At 40.3% G+C, this 13209-nt stretch overlaps 1 protein-coding gene across 1 annotated transcript in view; it reads right to left on the reverse strand.

The window, feature by feature from the left end:
• Nucleotides 1-13209, reverse strand: part of COL4A3 (collagen type IV alpha 3 chain) — a 134239-nt gene that overhangs the window by 21460 nt on the left and 99570 nt on the right. The window contains exons 30-38 of the mRNA XM_032637762.1: nucleotides 12147-12244; nucleotides 11432-11582; nucleotides 10965-11078; nucleotides 9794-9961; nucleotides 8417-8506; nucleotides 7919-8053; nucleotides 2329-2427; nucleotides 1493-1582; nucleotides 666-805 (exon numbers count right to left, since the gene is read on the reverse strand). Of these exons, the coding sequence (XP_032493653.1) occupies nucleotides 666-805; nucleotides 1493-1582; nucleotides 2329-2427; nucleotides 7919-8053; nucleotides 8417-8506; nucleotides 9794-9961; nucleotides 10965-11078; nucleotides 11432-11582; nucleotides 12147-12244 (1085 nt within the window). The remainder of the gene's footprint in view (nucleotides 1-665; nucleotides 806-1492; nucleotides 1583-2328; nucleotides 2428-7918; nucleotides 8054-8416; nucleotides 8507-9793; nucleotides 9962-10964; nucleotides 11079-11431; nucleotides 11583-12146; nucleotides 12245-13209) is intronic.

Below are 13209 nucleotides of genomic sequence, written 5' to 3' on the forward strand. Positions count from 1 at the left end.
ACAGCTGAGCCACACTGAAACCTTTGGTTGCTGCATGACACCACATACAAGGGAGGGCTTCGGCATCCAGTCTCTAGTTGACAGAGCACAAGCGCTGAGAACACTGTGACAAGATAGAAAATCTTCTGTGTAATGCAATGACAAGAAACTTTTAAAATGATTAAGAAAGATAAATGTATATATCTTAGGATTTTTTTTTGGTTTTGCTTTTTAATAATGCTCTAAATTTATTTTATTTTTCATCTTTTATTGTGTTTAAGAAGACAAGTATTTTTTATTACAAAGTTGGAACATTTATTTTTGTAAGCCTGTGTGAGATGAGTCTATAGCAGAGACTGGCCACTTTGTAGCACAAGAAAAACAAACACTGCCCTGGCAACTTGTATGGGCTTGTGATCACTACCTCCTCCTGGTAGCACACTTAAATTGCAGGGTTGGTTATGAGAAATTCCTTGGGGGTTGAAACTGGAGGGAATAAACTCAGAAATTGAAGTTGTGTGATAGGCATCCTTAGTTATAGAGAGAGGGGAGAAAACCTCAAATACCTGTCTGAAAATACAGTAATATTTTCAATTTTCTTTGCCCACAGTGAATCCAGATACTTGTTGATATTTAAAGGGACTCATTCCACCACCAAAACATAAATACTTCAGTGGCCTATATACCTTTGGTCCTGGTGGTCCTGGCCTTGTACCTTCTGAATAACCTGGCTCTCCCTTATCTCCTTGGGGACCATGAGTACCTGGGAGGCCTGGTCTTCCAGCTAGACCTGGGAATCCCATAGTTCCCTTCATTCCTTTAGTACCTGAAATTAGGAAAGAAATCAGGTAAATCGGTAAAGGCAGAGATCTTGAAGGGTTCTACTTCTCACCTTTTCACAAACCACCTTTCTCCCAAGAAGTTGGTTTTTCAGAAGCACTGATGTGTCAGATAGTCTTTTTTTTTTTCAATTTTTAAAAAATTGGAGTATAATTGCTTTACAATGTTGTGTCAGTTTCTGTTGTACAACAAAGTGAATCAGTTATATGTATACATATATCCCCTCCCTCTTGGACCTCCCTCCCACTCCCCCATCCCACTTATTAGAGAAATGCAAATCAAAACTACAATGAGGTATGACCTCACACCAGTCAGAATGGCCATCATCAAAAAAGATCTACAAACAAAAAATGCTGGAGAGGATGTGGAGAAAAGGGAACCCTTTTGCACTGTTGGTGGGAATGTAAATTGCTACATCCCACTATGGAGAACAGTATGGAGCTTCCTTAAAAAACTAAAAACAGGTAGTCTTAATGGATGATTTTTACACAATGTAAATGTTTATTTTGTTCTCACTCATGGTCTGGTTGCACACAGTACATTTGTCTAGAAGCAAATCTAGTTGTTTTACACCAACTTTCTACCAAGTAGAAAACCAATATGACAACACAGAAAATCTAGAATTAGGACCCATCTTGAGGCTGTAGGCTGGTAACAGGACATTATGCATTACCTGGCACCCCCATGTTTCCCATGCTTCCTGGCACACCACGTGGTCCTGGCTCACCAGGATTCCCAATGCTGCCTGGATCTCCTCTGGAGTCTTGAGAACAAATAAATAGTCATACGCTCTGTGTAGTTCCTGGACATAGTAGATGCTCAATAAACACTTGTTGCTTGCACAAATGAATGAATCCAGCGCAGCCAGACCATCTGGTTTAGGTACTTGTTTAGCTGCATTTATGCCTTCAAATAAGGAAGGGACTGGTGACTCAGAAAATGTAAAATTAGAGAAAGTTAGATTTTTGTCAGCAGGCCTGGATTTCAAACATCAGAATCATCCTAGGACCAAAGCCAGCAGGAAAGAGGGGGCTCCTGTGACAATATAGTAACAGATTTTCAAATGCAATATGGAAATTTTATTACAATGCAATAAATTTCATCACAGATGTGGTCACGGGGAATAGGGGGCTACATTATTTATTTAAAAAATTACTTTGCAAACTCAATAACTTGTTTAAAATAGAAAGAGGCAAATTTGAAAACCTCTAAAGCATTATCTTACTTTCTTCTAGGGTATATGAGGTTGTAATAAATTATAGTTTGGAATACATATCAGCTATTTCAAAATAAAATTTTGAGTGCAAAGCAGAACTTCATGTAGGTTAACATTTTTTAGTTAATACAGGCTGACTACAGTTTGGTTAAATTATAAGAAATATAATTTGGTTAAATTATAAGAAGCAAATTTCTGTTGGGGCAGAATTCATATTCTAGAAACACATTTTTGTTACATTTAGATCTAGGAAAACTTAACACCTGATATTTCTATTAGAGAATCAGCTATACCTGGTGATCCTGGTGGTCCAGGTGGCCCTTGGAGTCCTTTGAAACCTGGTAACCCTGGAATGCCTCTGTTTCCTTTCTCGCCAGGCTTCCCTGCAAGTCCTAAAGTTAAAAACTATGCATTAAAAATACAGGTTAGAATTTTATCAGGCTTATCCATGTCCTGATTAAAATTTTTGAGCTATTATTGAAATACAACATAGCATATTTGTTAAGAGTACGGGCAGATTTGGGCTTATATTTTATTTAAAAAGAAGATTAAAAGAGGTAATACATGAAAAGCATTAGCACAGTGCCTGGCATGAGTTAGTTCTCAAAGAACTCTAGCAATTTTCATAACATTTACACTTTGAACCACCATTTTAAGAACTAGTGGCCTAAATACAGCTGCTTTTTTTTTTTTAAATAATGACAGAGGATTATCTACTACTATTCTTGTCTGGACTATTTCATTCTTAATCCATTTATTACAACTATCATTTATTAAGTAACTGGTTTATGGAAGACACTATTTTCTTTTATTTATCTTATTTAATCTTCAGGCAACCTCAGTGTATTCTTGAGCCTTTCCAGATAGGGTGTAGAGATGAGAAAATTGAGACTCTTTAAGAAGTCAATGAAATAATATAGAGTCACACCATCAGTTAGTGGTAATGCTGGGACTTGAATCCAGTTCTGCAGGCTAGAAGTCTCATAAGTTTCCCACAACACCATCCTCCCTTCCCTAAAACATGGCTTTGATCACATTCTCCTGCTCAAAAATATTCATTGCATCTCTTTTGCCTACAGAGTAAATGACAGACTCCTTTCACTGGCCCTTGAAACATTCTACAATCTATCCACGGCTGCAGCCTGTGCCTTTTCTCGAGCAGATTCACTTCCCTTGGCTGTTTCCCTGCTTACATATTCATTCATTCACATACGCGTTGAGTACCTAATTAATAGACAGGTCTTGTTCTAAGTGTTGGAGACATAGAAAAATCAAGTTCTCTTTTCCCAAGTTTTTAGTGTTTAACTGGGGAGACAGCAAAGCAAAAAATGACCACCCAGTGAGGTAGTTTCTGTAACAGAGTTGGGCACAATAGGCTACAGGGAAGAATTTTGAGAAGAGGGGATTTTTTTTAAATTGTAGTGTGATTGCTTTACAATATTGTGTTAGTTTCTGCTGTATAGTGAAGTGAATCAGCTATAGGTATACATATATCCCCTCCCGCCTGGACCTCGCCCCCCATCCCACCCATCTAGGTCATCACAGAGCACTGAGCTGGGCTCCCTGTGCTATACAGCAGGTTCCCACTAGCTATCTGTTTTACACATGGTAGTGTATTTATGTCAAACCTAATCTCCCAATTCATCCCACCCTCCCCTTCCCCGACTGTGTCCACACGTCCATTCTCTACCTCTCCGTTTCTATTCCTACATCACTAATTATTAGAGAAATGCAAATCAAAACTGCAATGAGGTATCACCTCACACCAGTCAGAATGGCCATCATCAAAAAATCTACAAACAGTAAATGCTGGAGAGGGTATAGAGAAGAGGGAACCCTCTTGCACTGTTGCTGGGAATGGAAATTGGTACAGCCACTGTGGAGAACAGTACGGAGGTTCCTTAAAAAGAGGGGATTTTTTTTTTTTGCGGTACGGGGGCCTCTCACTGCTGTGGCCTCTCCCGTTGCGGAGCACAGGCTCCGGACGCACAGGCTCAGCAGCCGTGGCTCACGGGCCCAGCCGCTCCGCGGCATGTGGGATCTTCCCAGACCGGGGCACGAACCCGCATCCCCTGCATCAGCAGGCGGACTCTCAACCACTGCGCCACCAGGGTAGCCCAAAGAGGGGATATTTATAAGCTCAGTGTTGAAGAGCAAGTGGGAGCTAGCTAGATGGAGAAAGCATGGAGTGGGACAGAATTCTTAGGCAAGAAAATAACATGTGCAAAGGAGTGGTGAGTAGCAGGGAGTCAGAATATTTTCTTTTGTAACTTTTGGTTTTTTTCCATTTATATCCTTTATCATAACCTAAAAATATAGATCACTTAGTTTATTCATTTGCTTTGGTTTTTAAGGGGTGGCAAACAACCGCCTGTGGGCCAAATTTGGCTTGATGTTGCATGGCTGGAGAGCTAAGGATGCTTTTCCTATTTTTAATGGGCTGTAAACAGACAAACACACACAAAAGAAGAATATGCAACAGGTGTCATATGTGGTCCACAAAGCCTAAGATATTTACTACCTGGCCCTGGATATAAATTGTTTACAGAGACATTATTGTTTCTTTCGCTTATTAAGCTGTAAGTTTCCTCATGACCAGAATACTACCTCTGCTTTGTTCACCTCTGTGTCTTCAGGACATAGTAAAAATGTCTAGTCATAGGTACTAAAAAATAATTGCTAAGTAAATAAAGGTCATGTGGCTGGAGAAGTAGGCAAAGGGCAAGTGATAAAGAAACCTGGATGCCAGTCAAAGAAACCTGAATTCTTTTTTTTTTTTTTTTTTTTTTTTTTTTTGCGGTACGCGGGTCTCTCACTGTTGTGGCCTCTCTCGTTGGGAAGCACAGGCTCCGGACGCGCAGGCTCAGCGGCCATGGCTCACGGGCCCAGCCGCTTCACGGCACGTGGGATCTTCCCGGACCGGGGCACGAACCCGTGTCCCCTGCATCGGCAGGCGGACTCTCAACCACTGCGCCACCAGGGAAACCCAGAAACCTGAATTCTTAAAGCAAGGGGAGACCTGGAAAGATTTTAAGCCAAGAGTATCCCTTGCTCATCTGAAACCTACTCATAATTTAAATGCTTCTTCGTGGAGGCTTCTCTGTTTTAAAATTTATTTTATTGAAGTATAGTTGACTTACAATGCTGTGTTATTTCTGCTGTACAGCAAAGTGATTCAGTTATACATGTATAAGCTCTTTTTCATATTATTTTCCATTGTAGTTTATTACAGGATACTGAATATAGTTCCCTGTGCTCATGGAGGCTTCTTTGACCACCCTGGTTCAGGTGTTTTCTGCTTTGCTCATGTCCCACAAGGCTCACTGCCAGTGGTACCCAGCTGGCAGCACAGTGAGAAGGCTGAGTATGGACTTTGGAACCACCAACATCAGTGTGAGGTCCATCTCTGCACTTCCTATCAGAGTGACACTGAGTAATGTGACCTTTCCATTTCCCATCTATAAAATGGGATGACAGCAATAACCTACTCCTAGGGTTGTTGTGAGAATTAAGTGAGTCAATATTTGTAAAGCTTGGAACAGTACCTGCATGTGGGAAGGGCTTCACAGGTCTTTGCTAAAATAGCATAACAGTTCTTTTGTATTATTCTTTACCTTTTTGTACATATGTCTAAATCTTCCATGCAGACTCCTTGAGGAGAGGACGACTTTGCTTTTCATACCTTCAATAGCTCTTCCACATTTGCAGTGGAGTCTTTAAGTCAGAAACTCAGGCGAAAAATGAATCATATAGAAATTAGAGAGGCCTAGATAGTATGATCTTTTGTTGTGGTGGTGGTTCTATCTCTGCTCCTTGGTTGTGGGTTTGAAAAGCCAAAAGGAAACATGTAGGACAGCTTCCATGCACCTTGTACTTTGCTAGAAGCATAAAAATAGCATGTGTCCCTATATATTTTACAGAAGCAATTCTTTAAGTGTAAATTAGTACCCATTGTGCATTCATGATGTTAGAGTCAAATTTTAGTTTCTGTAGGCACAGATATGCTATTCATATTTTTTTTCAAAATGTTTGCAACACTACCTAAATCATCTAGAATAATCCAGTGAAGTGGTGTCTGACAGTTTATGAAGACTGGACACTTGTGCCAGTATTTTTTTTTTTTTACATCTTGGCTTAGACCAGTTCTAGCAGAATTTTATAAAATTCATACTACTTTCTATTCTATTGTTAAAAATGTAATGCAGTCTTCTGTTTGCACCCAGAACTAAACCATCCCTTTGACAGCAGATTAAAGGGGGACTACCCAAAAGTCCTTTACTTGCTAATTTTCCTTTATAGAAAAAAATCTGATTCTTTTCCCAATGATTATCCTTTTATTTATTTATTTTTAAAGTTTGGCCCATTTGAGGAATAGCAAAAGGCCAGAATGGCTATTTTATTTTTATTTATTTAAAAAAAAATATTTACTTATTTATTTATTTGGCTGCATTGGGTTTTAGCTGCGGCACGCGGGATCTTCGTTGCAGCTCATGGGCTTCTCTCTAGTTGTGGCACGTGGGCTTAGTTGCCACTCGGCATATGGGATCTTAGTTCCCCGACCAGGGATCAAACCTGCATCCCCTGTGTTGGAAGGCAGATTGGATTCTTAACCACTGGACCACCAGGGAAGTCCCTGATTATCCTTTTTTAAGTTAGCAAATTAGCTGGATTCAATCACTCTCCAGAACCCTGCTCCAATGTCACCTCTGTGAAGTCCCTCCTAATTCTGGGAAAGACAGCTATTCAGTCTTGCCAGCCTGGTCTACAGAACTCTATCCAGAATTTTTAAAGCAAATCTTACAATCTAACTTCTCAAAGTTGATTACAAATTATTCAAAACTTGATATGGTTTTGCAACTACAAACACATTTTTCTTTTATTCTTCCCTGCTGTAGAAGTTTGATCTGCAAACATTTAATTTTACCCAGAAATCCTTTGTTTTATTAAAGTTACTTGGGGTTAGACTGGATCAGAAAGACCGCAAGGCAAACCTTAAATTTTGATTTGATATTGGCTCTATTGATCATATAAAAAAGCCTGTCATACAAAGTGCTTAAATAACTTGAAATAATTTGAATGGGTTTGAATTTGAGCTTAACAGCTATAGCCAACAAATAACAGCATTGTTTTGTTTTTTTTGTTTGCTTGTTTGTTTTTTGCAGTACGCGGGCCTCTCACTGTTGTGGCCTCTCCCGTTGCGGAGCACAGGCTCCGGACGCGCAGGCTCAGCGGCCATGGCTCACGGGCCCAGCCGCTCCGCGGCATGTGGGATCTTCCTGGACCGGGGCACAAACTCGTGTCCCCTGCATCAGCAGGCGGCCTCTCAACCACTGCGCCACCAGGGAAGTCCAAATAACAGCATTTTTAAGGCACTGATTTGTAATCAAAACATATTTTCTCTTTAGTAATTATTCTCCAAAGGATTCTGAGTATAAGAAGCAGTTTTTAGATGCAATCAGAAAAATTCACCCTAGCAGCTGACAGAATAGAGTTGAATTTGGGGTGGAGTTTTCTACTCCAGCCAGGGAAGTTTTTTATGTGGAATTTTCTAAAGGTTTAATTTTCACCATACTTGGTAAAAGGGGGCTTTGAGGCTTAGAATTTAAAGATTGGCTAGTGAAAATTTAAAGACAGCAGACCAAAATGCAGAATTAACTTGGAAATAAAAAGTTACGATTTAAGGAGGCAACATATTACTGTTCAAGGCACACAAAACCCAGTTCTAGTCCAGCTTGGTCACCAACTGACTTTGTGAGCTTGGGCGGGAAATTAAACCCTGGTCCTCATTGTTCTCTTATGTCAACTAAAGGGATTTTCCTGGATAATTTCTTAGTCCCAGAATCAGCTCTGATGTTCCGATTCTAAACGTAAGAACGTTTGTACCTTTGAGTCCTGGTTCCCCTTTGTCCCCGACTAAGCGTAATATTCCAGGAGGCCCTGGAGTTCCTTTATCTCCTTGTTCCCCTTTGGCACCTGGGGCTCCTCTCTCGCCTTTTACTCCTGGAATTCCAAAGCTCCCTAAGAGACAGACGTAACAACATCAGTTCCTTAATTCTTTAAAAGTTCATGAGGATTCAAAAGTTAACAGTGCTTACCATAAAACAAAACAAGACAGATAAACCAAAAAAGGTTAACAGGGCTGAGAACTTGATAAATAGTTGCCCCCAAACAGGCAGCCACATGAGGGTAGTTGTCTAAGCCTGTAGGGAGAAAATATGACTATTCAAAAGGGACAAAGGAATACAGAAAACTGCAAAATCAAATATAAGGTTTTCTCAGAACTACTTTCTCCTCAAAGAATAAAATATAATTTATTTTTCTGCTAATTAAATGAACATTGTTCATGCCTCCTGATAGCTGGAAAGATATTCTATCACTTACCCCTCTGTCCCAGGGTGCCTGGCTTCCCAGGAGGCCCCGGAGGGCCAATGTTTCCGGGAACCCCCATCATCCCAATCATTCCTTTTTCACCTATGGAAACAAATTAACACAAGGCAGCACATGCTGTAAAGAATGAGAAAAGCGAAATACTCCGTAAAATAAAATGAATTATACTTAGAAAGAGAGAAAGAGTGTTGAAAAAATGGTTTCTGTATACAGGAAAATAATCACACTTGTCTAGGGATGGGTCAGTAAATGGTCTTTTTTTACATCGTGGATGTGGAAGTTGGTAGCAAATCACACTTGTGGATGAGGAGAAAATATGCTGAAGGTTTGGAGCATTCCCTCGTCCCAACCCTTGATCAATAACTTTGTTATATTCCCTTATTTTACTTTCTTCATAGCATTTGTCGCTAGATGAACTTAGTTCTTAAATGTGTTTGTTATCGTGTTCCCCATGGTTCGAGGTGGAGTCTTATCCACCAATGTGTCTCTAGGGTCTGGAACGGTGATGGCATATGATAGCAGTTCAATAATATAAATGAAAGGTTAATTAGCAGATTAAGTTCTTATTCTGGACTCTTCTCTGGAGGAGAGACCAGTGAGGTCCTTATGCCATGAGAAGACTATTGAAATATTCTCTCCCAAACATATAAACCATAAAAAGTGATGAAATAAAAGAATTATAAGGGAATACTATGAACAATGACAGGCCAGAAAATCCAATTCTTAGAAGAGGCACAGATTACCAAAATTGACTCAAGAAGAAATAGAAAATCTGAATAGATCTATAAGAAGCAAAGAGACTGAATTAGTAATTTTAAAACTTCTCTCAAAGAAAACCCAAGCAAAGAGACTGAATTAGTAATTTTAAAACTTCTCTCAAAGAAAACCCAAGCCCCAGGTGACTTCACTGGTGAACTCGATCAAATATTTAAAGAATATCAATTCTTCACAAACTCTTCTAGAAAATACAAGAGGAGGAAACACTTCTCATCTTGTTCAATAAGATAGCATTACCCTGATACCAAAACCAGACAAAGACATCACAAGAAAACAGACCAGTAAGTATCCCTTATAAATATGGATGCAAAAAATTTCAACAAAATACTAGCAAATGTATTTCACTAGTAATATATTAACAAGATTACACAGCAAAAATAGTCATATTGTGGGTAATTGTGAAATTTGACCATCCCACTACCACCAGTTCTCAGCCCTCTGGCTCCTTGCAAATAACTCAGAAGAAAAACTTATACTAAATGAAAGAGAAGCTTAGAGTCAAAAGCCTATGCGGGTCTCTAGTTTACACAGCTACCTTAAAAGGAATATGTGGAAGAACAGAGAAGAAGAAAAACAAAAGCACATAAAGGGTACCTGGTGGCCCTAAAAATCCCGGATTTCCTGGATATCCTTTTGTACCAGGTGGTCCCATCTCCCCTCGATGACCCGGCATTCCTGGTGGTCCAGGTTCTCCAGGAAATCCTGACCTATCCAAGCCTGGAATACCTGGGTCTCCCTTTGGCCCCGTTTCGCCTCTTCTGCCTATATATGAATGAATGAATGAATGAATGAACGCACGATTGCTTTCCACACCAACTCCAGATATATTTTATGGCTGTAAATATTTAGCTCTGTGATTGTGGGCAAACCACAGACTTTTCTAATTGATAGATTTAGGTCCCCTTTTGTAAAATTCTAAGATCCCTTCTGGAGTTAACATTCTGTGTTTCAATGATTCATGAAGTAATGATAGTGTAGAATTTAGATTTATTTTCTAGTCCTGCAGGCACATCTTGGGAATGCACTTTCTGACCGTGGCGCAGTCTTTAACCGGCAGAATTCATACAGAGCCACTCACGTGGCAGCAAGCCACCAGATGCTTCTAGAAACAATAACAGCACCACTACAACAACAATTAACTTCTTGGCCAAAATTTTGTTTGTGAACATATAAGAAGTATAATAGGAGAGTTCTAAAGGATTTTTTACCCAGAAACAGTTCACAGATCTGGTTGAGAGGAGTGAAAAAGATGGTAAGTTTCCCATGACTGCCTAGCTTTCATAATTTAGATTTACCTTCATACCCTTTCTTTTATGTTGCCTGTAAAGCAACCAACTATGTATTTTAGTTTGTAACTTGTGAACAGATACCTTTGCATACATTCACTCTGTTTCAATAATAAGGATACATTTACCACTTTAATATACCTATGAAAGTATTAAAGATAAAAGTTATTTGAGAGTTTATATGTGTATATATATATATATATGTAAGTATACATCTGTATATATCTTCATTGTTCATATTTTCTTGCATACAAGACACAAACCAATTTTACTGTAGCAACTTCAGGTCCCTTACTCTATAGTTGGTATTCACTGCAACAAGTTCGTGACAACAGGTTTTTGTCTCTGAAATCACTTTTCCCATCGAACAGTGGTCAGGACTTGTTACCGGGTAGTTCTCACGTTAAGCAGCAAAACTCAAAGCAGGAGTCCCATGTCATCTGCCCGCCTGGTGACTGGTTTCAAGGGCCTCCCCCTACCTTGTTGCCCTTTCAATCCATTTAAGCCTGGAAGTCCTTGAGCTCCACTGAGACTTTCTTTGCACCTTCCTGGGGGGCCTCTTTCTCCAGGTGGTCCAGGCTGCCCTGGATCCCCTGCAAAATAGAGTCCAAGAATACAATCGGGTGCCAAAACCCAGGGTCCTAGTATTGCTATCCCAGTCATTCTCTTATAACTTTCCCCCCTGAATCGAACTTAGAGTTAATACCATTGATATGTCTTATAGAGGGGACACTCATTAAAAAGGAAAGAAGGAAGAAAGAGGGAACAAAGGTAGGGCAGCAATGGAATGGAAATTTGAACGGAAAGTTAATTAAGGCTCGCACGTTCAATTTATTGAGCTAGAAGTTTGAGAAGAGTTCTTGACCCCTAGAGCACCTACACATTCAACGTGCAGCATTTTAGCTGAGCTCACAGTGGAGAAAAGCAATCACACTTGCTATTTTACCTCGTGGTCCATCAAGCCCTCCAGTTCCTGGAATTCCAGGGAGACCTGGAAGTCCAGGGAGTCCACTTTCTCCCTTTTCCCCAGAGTTGCCTCTTTCTCCTGGCAAACCTGGTGCTCCTGGCTCTCCAGGCATGGCTAGCCCTGGTTCTCCCTATAGCACAGAAATTACGTTAGTTTTACTGTATCATGCTTTCAAATCCTTATCGACTATTGACCGGTCTTTAGGGCTATTTACATGAAAACAACGTCTCTGTGATGGAGGTTCTATGTCCCTTTTGTACAGTCACCACCATTCCATCCATTTTCCTTTTTCAATTGTAGTTGCTGACTTTTTAAATAAAACTGTGCTTAGTAATTCTTCACAGCCTCCACTTTTTAAGAAGACTGTGGAATTTTCTGTAAACAGTCTAGATGTCTCTCCTTTTGTTAGTTTTTCTCATAGATATCCACGTCTGTTTCTAGAGTTTTCCCATTTTAAGTACTCTGAATGTTTCTGAAGATTAAGGAAGAAATAGAGAGGCAAACTGGTCTTCTTACACCTTCTATTCTCCTTTCTAAAGGGGAGTGATGGTTCAGAGAAACTTTTCAAAATGTCGGCATCTTCATCATCTACAAATATATTGACAATTTCTACACACAGAGCATCCTAACTGGCTGACTGACTGCCCCTCCCCTCCCCTCCCCAATATCAGTCTGAATGTTAATTCTCAAAGACCTTGACTCCTGGGAGGCCTGGCTTTCCAGGTAACCCTGGCTTTCCCATTTCTCCAGGACAGCCTGGTGATCCTTTTGTTCCTGGAAAACCTTGGTCTCCTACAGAGAAAAAAATAACAAAGGTTGTAAGACAGGTCTTAAAAGATTCTGAACAGTAGCTCTTAGATATTTTTATGAAAGTTTAAATGATGAGAATGCCAACCGCTAAATTAGCACTTAAAAAACGTCAATTCCAAATCAGATTACATTAGTTCCCAGTTAAAAAAATTACCTTCTCCACTCTTGTTGTTTAGCACCACTAAAGTTTGACTGAGCAATTCTTTAAACCACTGATACCAAATGACCATTTGGGTGCCTTTTTAAAAAGTGTATTTTGCATACTGTGTACAGCCAAATGAATTTTTAAATGTGTCTATATATCTACGCAAGCATGACCCAGATCGAGATATAAAGCATTTCCAGCATCCAGGTAGCCTTTCTTTTTTTTGTTGTTGTTGCGGTACGCGGGCCTCTCACTGTTGTGGCCTCTCCCGTTGCGGAGCACAGGCTCCGGACGCGCAGGCTCACCGGCCATGGCTCACGGGCCCAGCCGTTCCGCGGCATGTGGGATCTTCCCGGACCGGGGCACGAATCCGAGTCCCCTGGATCGGCAGGCGGACTCTCAATCACTGCGCCACCAGGGAAGTCCTGGGTAGCCTTTCTTAACATGGGTTGCTCAAGAGAATTACTTCCTAAAGCTCTATAATAGCCACTGAACATTAACTTCTCTTTTACTCATTTATAATAGGAGAGTTGAGAAAGGAGTTAATACACATCTTTTTCTCTGGTCTGTGGTTCAAAAGAGGAAAGCCTGGTAGAGCAAGGCTGCGTTCAGAGAGTTCCTTTGTGCCTCTAGACCAATTTCATTTATTTATTTATTTTAGCTGTGTCGGGTCTTAGTTGCAGCACGTGGGATCTTCTTTGTGGCATGTGGGCTCATAGTTGTGGCATGTGGGCTTCTTTGTTGCGGCATGCATGTGGGATCTAGTTCCTTGACAAGGGATAGAACTCAGGCCCCCTGCATT

This window comes from Phocoena sinus, chromosome 7, assembly GCF_008692025.1.
Source record: "Phocoena sinus isolate mPhoSin1 chromosome 7, mPhoSin1.pri, whole genome shotgun sequence".
Taxonomy (NCBI): Eukaryota; Metazoa; Chordata; class Mammalia; order Artiodactyla; family Phocoenidae; genus Phocoena; species Phocoena sinus.